The sequence below is a fragment of the Tachysurus fulvidraco genome, chromosome 17, assembly GCF_022655615.1.
Source record: "Tachysurus fulvidraco isolate hzauxx_2018 chromosome 17, HZAU_PFXX_2.0, whole genome shotgun sequence".
Lineage (NCBI taxonomy): Eukaryota > Metazoa > Chordata > Actinopteri > Siluriformes > Bagridae > Tachysurus > Tachysurus fulvidraco.
This window is the reverse complement of record NC_062534.1, coordinates 18639153-18648541: the sequence shown is the minus strand read 5'-3', so window position 1 is coordinate 18648541 and position 9389 is coordinate 18639153. Positions and strand designations below refer to the sequence as shown.

Sequence of the window (9389 nt, the reverse complement as noted above, 5' to 3'; positions counted from 1 at the left end):
TACACAAAGCATGTCCATTAAATATATTTCTGAAAATCAGACTTCTCCCTGTAACACTATCACTTTTCATGTTTGGAACATTTCACCTCACACCACTCGAGATTAAGATGGAAATACAAAGTGTCTAAAGAATTATAAAATGCTAATGATGTCCTCTGAACATCGAGATGACAGACTGTCCTTTGCAGGGTATGATGGAGAAACGATAAAACCGCATAATCGATCTTGCCTTATTATAAAAACAAACAGCACCTGTAATTAAGTAAATACTGTAATATTTCTAGACAGTTTTATTTAATTATGGTATTTATACCATTTAACACAAGCCACTTGTATAAAATATTTTAAAAATGTTTTGTGCAAAGAGTCGCAAAAAAAAAATTCTATGTGTCTCTTTGCACAAATTCAAGGTCAAAAGATTTTTTTCTTCTATATCATTTCTTACATGGACAGTATTTTATGTATTTATGAAAGATGGGGCAAAAATGCATAGCCGTTTGGTTTAATTCTGGTAAATATCATGTATGATACTTATAAAAATGCTAGGTGTGGCATCTGTGACCACAGTAGATGTTTTTAATGCAGTTGAGAAACAGATGTTGCTTGTAATTATAATTTGGGGCAAGTTCAGAGGCAGCAGAGTTGTAGCACAAAAGAGATGTGAACCACTGGAATAAGGGCAGTCAGTAGTGAGCAAAAACTATTGTGCTCACTGTTTGTGATTACACAAACACAATTAACACAAGCTGGCTTACTGCTTGAACGGCTCGATGCGGACACGTACAGTTCTGACGTTAAAATATTCGAGTTTAAAGAAGAAAAAAGAAAAAACGACAGATGTGCTCCAGAGTGACACCGTTTAAAAGGCAAATATAATCCAACCTGAATCTTTGAGAGTTCAAAAGAAGCACAGGACATGAATAAAACGTTGGAAATTAGCTGTCCATCAAAGCACTGAGATGAGTGGACTGTGGGCAAAAAAAATGACTCGGCTCATACATATTATGACCTCAAACCCATGGTAAACATGTTCCATGAAGACCCACTGGACCCCTAACTGGAAGGGTAGTACTGACTGTACTGGTTCCAGGGGTTGGAGTAGGCACCATATCCTCCATACTGCTGTTGCTGAAAAGGAAACGGATGAAACGTTTCAGGATGATCATGCAGTTTGGAGATTTTATATATATATATATATATATATAATCTCAATCTTCATCATTCACCCAATTTAAATAAGACAATTTCATTCCCCATAATATGATGTAGAAGGTTGAATAAAATGGTTTGTTGCATGCAAGTAACATGAACGACGTGCAAAGTGATGTTAAATCCTTGCATACCTGATACCAGTTCCCATAGTTTCCATACCCACTTGTATCTCCACCCACCACTGGAGGAGGAGGAACAGGGGGCATATTAGGTGGGACAGTTTCCTGAGCTGCTGCTAGAGCAGAGCCATCATCCATTTTACTTATTTTCTCCGGATCGTCGCCATCACTACTGTGATTTAAAAAAAAAAGCAAAAGTGTTAAACGTACATGAAAAATGAATGCGAGTTTGAATAAATATGTTGTCAGTGTAAATTTCTCTCACCTGTTCTCTGCTCCACGTTTCTTTGCACCAAGATCATTTAGCAGTTTCTGGTGTTCCTCGTAGATACTCAGCACACTATAACCATAATCACAACAGTCTTTAGTACATAGGCACATGTTGATACTATTCAAGTGTCACAGTGTAAAAGTAAACGGCTATGTTAAGAAAATGTAGTGTTTTTTTTTTTCTTTTTTTAAGAATCGCACCAGCAGTGAGACTAGGCAAAAAAGAGGCCTGAAGTCAGTCATTTACAATAAGATGTAATTCCCAGATACATTAGACATTACTTGAATGGGTAAGCAGCATAAAGTTGAGTGACTTGCAAAAAAGTAAACATGATTTGGTAGTGAATTCCTGTAGCACCCCCCCGACTTTTTTTTGGTCTCCATATATTTATTCTTACTTGCAGTGATGCTTGCTGTACTGACTGCCCCAAAATAGATGCCAGAATAAATATCAGAAATTGTTCTCATTGTGTCATTTGTATACAGAAATGCATTTCTTTTTACTTCTGTGCCCTAGTGAGGAGATGACAGGTTTGTGATCATGTGTGGTTTTCAACATGTTTTGTAGTTTTCCAGTGTGGGTATCACAATAGTTTAGTGGTACCAGTGAAACCATGGTAACTGGCAGTAAATTAAAGATAGAAATGTCTACAAGCTGATGTGGAGAGCAATTTGAGTGAAAAAAAAAATGCTGCATGGGTCAATGCAGGGAAGGATATGGAGCTTACCACAGGTATCACAATAACATGACAGTTAAAGTTTATTCAAAAGAGAACCGTGCTGCAAAAACCAGCTGGTCCTTTATCGATGTTATCGTGTTTAGTTTCTGACCTTTGCACTGTGGTCCCAAAATCCTCAGCAAACTGCAGACCTCTTTGGGAGAAAAGAATCTTGCTATCTGACGAGAGAGGTGCAGCTAAAGCTTTGCTCACACACTGCTGGACTCCTCCTCCGTTGACCCGCAGGTCCCCAGATAGCTCCAGGTCCAGCAGATTCATGTACAGCTTGCTATTGTCCTGGATACACACAATCATAGAAATGTACAGCTCAATTGAAACAAGAATGAGAGTAAACAGCATTTAAACTCCAGCCATCTGAATCACTGTCTAACAGAAGGGTTGATCGCAATTTTCTAAAGTACACGTTGCTCTTTGCTTTCCTTTCCTCATATCATCGCTCCCCCTTTTCAGGAAATAAGTATCAACTGTATTTGCCAAATATGCTGTCCTTGCTCACTGCTGGGATCAAACATGGTATCAGGGTTTTTTGTTTTTTTTTGAGGAAGGATTACCTTAGGTTCTAGTTGTAGTTACACTGATGGATGTACAACTAAGGAGTAAACATGCTCTATACCTCATAGGACTGAAATTTCAAACCAAACAAAAATTGTGCAAACAGAGAAAAATAACACACTACAAAATCTCAGGTAAGTGGATTCATGTCATTTCTTACTGGGCTAATCTCGATGGCCTCTTGCAGCACGGCACGAGCCCGCGACGCATTCTTGCTTATTTTGTGAAGAAAGCGGGCCAGTTTAATAGAGTAAAAGGCATGAAGGTGTGGCTTGTCTTTATTCTCCTCAAGTGACTCCTTCAGCAGTGACTCTGCCTTGTCCAGATGACCCGTCCTCCTCTCTAGCCCCACCCTCCGGAGCCGCACCACGGCCAGACCGGGCATTGCTTTTTCTAGAGCTTCTAGGATACGATGTGCCTCAGAGATATTACCTGCAGGAGAACATGCCACAAACATAAATACAAAGTATATAGATTTATTTACAAATTAATCTGAATTTATAAACACTGTAAAATGGCCAATTTACTTATAACTAGATGCAGTACATCTCTACTACCAATCTGTGCATTTTATAGCAATGTGCACAAAGAAGGTGCTGGTGCCAGATCTAGAGCCTTATTTCAGCCTCTTTACAAGTAACCACTGCAAAACAACCGGTTCTCCACTAGCAAAATCAGCTTGGATCAAGCACCAAAATTCTGCTGAAGTCAGGGGGTTGTACAGGAGTACTACAATATTCATAACCATGGCTTTTTATACAGACAGAAACAAAGGCTTAAACCAATTTACAGTTAGAAGTTAAATAAATGTTGAAATAATCAAGGGGATTTTTTAAATGCCAATTACAAACAACTGTACCTGTGCTATGTTAAACTATTTAAACATTTAACAAGTAAACTTTCCACTATCATTTCTGCACTGTTCCTTTTGTAGCATTAAGGTCTGATTATGTTTGGAAACTTTTGCAGACTTCAGTACAGGCCTCCAGACAGTACAATGGTGATGTTACTGCACAAATGTTGGTCATGTTGTTCACATTTAATCAGTGTAACAAAAGTGTTGTCATGTTTATTTTTCCCTTATGTTGTTCCTCACCATGTTGCTCCTCAAACATTGCCCACTGCAAGTGAAAACTGTGTTTGTATGGCAGATGGATTTCACAAGCTCGACGGTAAACACTGCGCGCCTCCTCCAGACTACGTGGCTGTAGATATTGCACATACTGCAATAACACACACACACACACAAAAATAATCAAATTCATGTGCCACACTGAAACAAACACTTCACCCAGACATGCTTAGTTTGTCTTGCTCTACCTTATCCCAGAACTCCTCATAGAGTGCACAGGCAATGAGGCAGCGCTCAAACAGTATCTTCACCCTCCGATGGTCAGCAATTCCCACTTTGACCTCTGAACCCTCCTGACCTTCCACACTCATCCCCTCAATGACAGCATGTGCTGCCTCAGCTTCAGCCATTTCCCAGTCCAGGTATGTGTGCCATGCTTTCAGCTGGGGCCGGTCCAAAGGTTTCACATGGAAATATGGCCTCTTAATCTGAAAAAAGGAATGAGGGAAATTTTTTATTAATTAATTAAAAGTTACCAAAGAAAAAAACCCAGAACCAAGCTCTAATTTTACATCTGAAGAGACACTGCAATTTTATACAACGTCTTACCGCATCTTCATAATTCCATCTCTTCCTGACCTCAGCCTCATTCTGTTGATGCATTTCCTCTCTACTAGCCAAGACCAGCTCACGCATTTTCTGCATTTCCTCTTCCTACATGGCAAAAATAAATCACAAATGTAAAACACACGCTGTTTTACTGTATAGCTGTTGTCACTTAGGCCTGTTTGCAGGAATGGTAATTAATCAGGAAGTGGGTAAGCCACACTTGAAATTTGTTATTCAGAATAAGGGGTAATAAATACCACCAAAAGGCAGGGTCTCCGATTTTTGAAAGCCAATGTCGACATATAAAATCACCAAAACAATCATGCCCCTAACCCAAATGGGTCCCACCCCTGTATTGATAGCTCCACCCACACATACATACGTAACCCAGGCAACTAAAGAAATGTGTCTTTATCATAGCTGAAGGGAAGAACAATACGATTGCAGATAAACAAACAAGCAAAAATGACACACAAGCATAATCATGCAAAGGACGGCATATATTAGTTCTGTGAAACAAAGCAAAACCAACGTTACTCACCTATCAAGAAGGAAAAAAGTGCCTCGGCGTCTTAAGTAAAGTTCGAGATCTGTGAATATGCGGCCAACTTCCCGCTCCTTCAGTTCTCTCCTGTGCTGGAAAGCTGATCCTATATTAACACGGGTCCTACTTCTTGCCTTATCGTAAGCCTTTCTTCACTTTCTTTGTTTTTATCCTCCATGTCAAATGTTAAAACCGCTTTCTGCTAATGTCACACATGTGCACTGAAAACTCTCTCCACCGCATATTGACGGGACATGCCCCTTTCTGCTCATTGGCTACACGTTTGTTTTGTTTTTCTGTTTATTTTTCTCAAAAATCGGAGACCCTACCTTTAAGTGTGAGTCTGCGATTCACAAGCCTAAGAGCACCCAGGTGAATAATCACGTTATGGCGCATATATATATTATATATATAAAAATATATATATAGTAAAACCTGAAAAATAAAGCTTATCGGCTACAAGTTTGAACAAAACAATTAGTAAAGGTGCCTGGGATCAAAAGGCCAGATGCCTATATAACGAAAATTAAGACACGGCAGTTCTACAACAGGAACACCAGTATACATATAATACTTCAGATAAAAAGGTATAATTATTTTAAACAGGTTCATTAATATTATATTTGTACAAAAGATTTATAGACATTGTTAGGTTACATCGTTGCAAGCTCTGGTGACTCCCCAGTTCATCCTCAGTGACTGATGTTATCAGTCACTCAACCCTAACGCGATTACATTTATCTCTGCACATTAAAATGCAAGTTCTTTACCGAATCTTTGCCATCGTTTGCCGGATCGTCCTCCCCGGGCGGCCTGTCCTCCTCCACCTCCTCCTCACCAGCTGTAACTTCAGACACCTCTTTCTTAGCCTGGATCTGATTCTCCCTGTACTCAGCCTTCACCTTCTCATACTCCTCAGGGCTCAGGACATCCTGAAGTGGATCTGATGTTAAACAGGTCTTTAATCTGCAGGGACAGAAACAGAATCATTTACATCAGCCTTAAAAGTCTCCAGCACAACACTCATTTTCTTATGGACTGTGAAAGCAAAAGACAAAAAAAATCAAAACAAAATTGTGATATTTTGGAGATCTGAATTTTGTAGTGCTGAATTGCAGGTGTTTGACAGTTTACCAATAAGGCTTTGGGTGATAAATTCAGCTGCATCTATACATGAAGGGGGGAAAAAGATCACAAGATATGATAGTGAGAAGAAATATCAGCAAGTTCTCACAAATCTGTGTGTTTGTATGCGGATTTGTGTCTCAAAGTGAACAGCTGTGCAAACAACCCTCTTAGATCCCTCTTCACTTGTGTTGACATACTTTTCGTAGTGGGTTCTGTAGAGCTGGGTGGGCACTCTCATCACACGCTCATAGACTGCAGTCATGGCTCTCAGGTCTCCTTGTTCTTTCTCCCACTCTGCGTACAGGTCCCACAGGCGGTCTGAGTGCCAGTCCCAGCCTGCAGCAGCCAGAGCATCCTCAAACACACTGTGGAACAGAGAGAGAATGCAGGCTGAGACAGTAATATACCACCCACAGACCTTGGATTTCTATTCAAATGCTTGAATCTCACTGGTCAGACTATGTGTATTCATTCTGTTAGATGTCTAACAGCAGCTCTGATATAATTCAGACTGTATTACAAATTTCAGCTTTGTATTAATGAATTTGTTTTGTTGTTCCACAACTTGTTGATATGATGAAGTTGTCTATTAAAGTTTTATCGACTGCACCGAAAATAAATAAATAAATAAATAAAAAAAATTATAAAACACTTTTAGGAATGCTGTTATATGAAAGTGATTCTCAGGTAGCACTCAACCAGAGTGTCGGTTCTTTTTCTATAACAGTGCCCCCTATCGTTCCAACAAATATATAAAATCCCAAAACCTGCTATTTCCATAAACTAGTATAATGTAAAAATTCTTCTTTTATCCCTTTTACACATCATATACGTATTATAAATGAGCAGTATTTAGTCTTTGTAATGTCTGCATTTCCATGCAGTTTATCTTAATTGCAAATTCATGTTACCTGCGAATGCGCTGTGTCGACTCAGGCAGGTTCATATTCAGTGTGCCAAGCAGGAGGTTAATATAATGTATCCACAGATCCACGCTGAGAGGGATTGCTGTAAGTCCTTGCACACACACCTGCAAATCAGTATCATGTGCTATTATTCATCGAGGAATTAACACAGAATTTGGTGTCTATTTTTTTTGCTGACCTGAAGCCATTTTACAAAGATTAGGAAGTGGGTATTATAGTATATAGTGGGTTTATACAAAAACAATTCTTAAATCAGTTGTCATAAAGCACACAGTATCAAAAAAAAGGATCAACTATTTCCCCCCAAACATATGTAGGCCACAATCACAATTGACAACTGTTATGTCAGAGTACACCATCTACAATAGCAAAGTTGTATAAACATTTTTGGTTTTATTTTAGTCATTTAGTTAATCATATTTTTTGTTAATGTTAAAGCTCAATATTTCAAGAGAAGGAGCTGGGGTTTAGGGACTGTTTTATAGTCTCAGTACATTCAGAGCACCATGTAGTTTGCACTTAAAGGCATTTATATAAATAGTAAACTTTACTTTAGTCTTTTGTTGACTATGATAGCTCCTGTCTCTGTCATATTCAGAACACCGAATACTGGCTGTTTGTATAGCAGTTTTCTTTGGTTTGAGATGGAATGACTACAACAGTTCAATAGACAATTAAAAACAATCTGCAGCTTGAAAATGTGTCATCTAGTGTTTGCTCAGCTGTGTATATCTTAAAGTTTCATGCTCATCATTCATAAAACTGAATCTCTCATAGTATTTACTACATTCCACACCTCCTCAGCTTTGTTGTTATGTCCTGCTCTCCTTTCCAAATCTGCAAACTTCTTCCAGTATCCATAGCAGAGTGGGTATCTAGACAGGAATGCACTCAGGGCCTGACGAGATGCTCTCAAATGACCCTGCAACAGTTTGAAAAATGTTTTGTCAGAAACGTACTTGGTCTCATTTCAGAATAACAAAAGATGATGAAGCAACATTATTTATAAAGCTTACATGCCGTTCTTTTCAGTGTTATGTTATTAAACTCACTCCAAAGCAGTGTTTTCCCTCACCTCTTGTTCACAATACTGTAACAAATCGGTCCAGCTGTTGAAATCCTGTGGGTTCTCATTCACCAGTTTCCACTGTCTGTCAAAATCCACTGGCAGTTCTTGTTCCTCCATTTCCTCTTCTCCGGTCACTGGACCTGTGCTGTAGGCTAATGATGGATCTGCCATGTCTGTTCCTCCCATGTCTTCAGATACCCCTAAATCAGGCTGGGGAAATTTAGTGACCTCAGGAGCTTCACATCCTGTATAAAAATTATTACAAACAAAACATAACACATTATTATTTCACTACGTCTTTTAAACAAATTTAGATTCATTAACAAGCAACTGATTATGCCTATATACACTTTATGGCCAAAATAAATTCTATACAACTATGTTCTTCCCCTTTTTTGCCCATTTGGGAAAGTAACACCTATGGGTGTGCTGGTCTGTGGACTTCAACCCACCGTAGAATTAAACTTACAGAGGAGTTTTCAATCTATGGGAAATTTAATAAATTTAAACTTTAAGAATAGCATTAATTCTAGTTGTATTAACGTAGTTTGTACCTTATTCTTTAGTTTCATACATTTATTTACATACATACATTTATAATGTGCAACAAAACTAGGATATGAAGGTCGGTACTGAAAAAGAAACTAGACGAATCACCAGACCAACGAAATTCAAGCTAAACTAAGCCAAGCTAAGCTACGCCAAGCTAAACTAAGCTAAGCCAAGCCAAGCTAAGCTACGCCAAGCTAAGCTAAGCTAGCCAAGCTAGCCTGTTAACTAACCGACCTAAATGTAATTATGAAAATATATATATCGTTTATACTTAAAAAGAAAAGTCTATACAGCATTGCAAAATATAATGAGAATGATATTTTTTAAAAAAAAGAGGCAAACACCTGACCGGAATGTGCAAATTCCCCGTTGTCGCCAAACGCTTCTGCGCGTTCAGTCGCCATGACGAGAAGCTACGTCAATAACGTGCGACGAGCAAACCTCATTTCCGTTTTTTTTTTTGTTTTGTTGTTTAAACCCCACCCCCACTTAATTCAACACGTGTATTTGTGTTCAGTTCACTGTTTTAGATTTTAGACATTTTAGATTTCACAGCCATAACCTCTGAGCTATTAATGATAAACTGCGTTTAACTA

General features: G+C 38.6%; 1 protein-coding gene across 3 annotated transcripts; it reads right to left on the bottom strand.

Moving 5' to 3' along the window:
- Positions 1–205: 205 nt before the first annotated feature.
- si:ch211-114c17.1 (pre-mRNA-processing factor 39) lies at positions 206–9289 on the bottom strand. Of its 3 annotated transcripts, none has more exons than XM_027135197.2 (14): positions 9143–9289; positions 8248–8486; positions 7969–8094; positions 7158–7276; positions 6444–6611; positions 5889–6084; positions 4575–4679; positions 4214–4453; positions 3990–4116; positions 3054–3325; positions 2433–2617; positions 1597–1671; positions 1344–1503; positions 206–1128 (listed from the first exon to the last, which is right to left on the bottom strand). In XM_027135197.2, exons 1-14 carry the CDS (start codon positions 9195–9197, stop codon positions 1054–1056), a joined length of 2142 nt encoding a protein of 713 aa, XP_026990998.1. In that variant the 5' UTR covers positions 9198–9289; the 3' UTR covers positions 206–1053. The 3 variants fall into 3 exon arrangements, with proteins under 3 accessions (XP_026990998.1, XP_047658217.1, XP_026990999.1); XM_047802261.1 differs by having other exon boundaries at positions 1344–1500; XM_027135198.2 differs by having other exon boundaries at positions 9138–9268.
- Between the last annotated feature and the right edge of the window lie 100 nt (positions 9290–9389).

What these genes read in the sequence shown, in the direction of transcription:
- si:ch211-114c17.1 (XM_027135197.2), bottom strand. Translation starts at nt 9,197, where the DNA reads ATGGCGACTGAACGCGCAGAAGCGTTTGGCGACAACGGGGAATTTGCA. An exon ending in TACAGTATTGTGAACAAGAG is followed by an intron (nt 8,095 to 8,247) that starts GTGAGGGAAAAC and finishes AAACTGTTGCAG; the next exon opens with GGTCATTTGAGAGCATCTCG. An exon ending in GATGGAATTATGAAGATGCG is followed by an intron (nt 4,454 to 4,574) that starts GTAAGACGTTGT and finishes TCCTTTTTTCAG; the next exon opens with ATTAAGAGGCCATATTTCCA.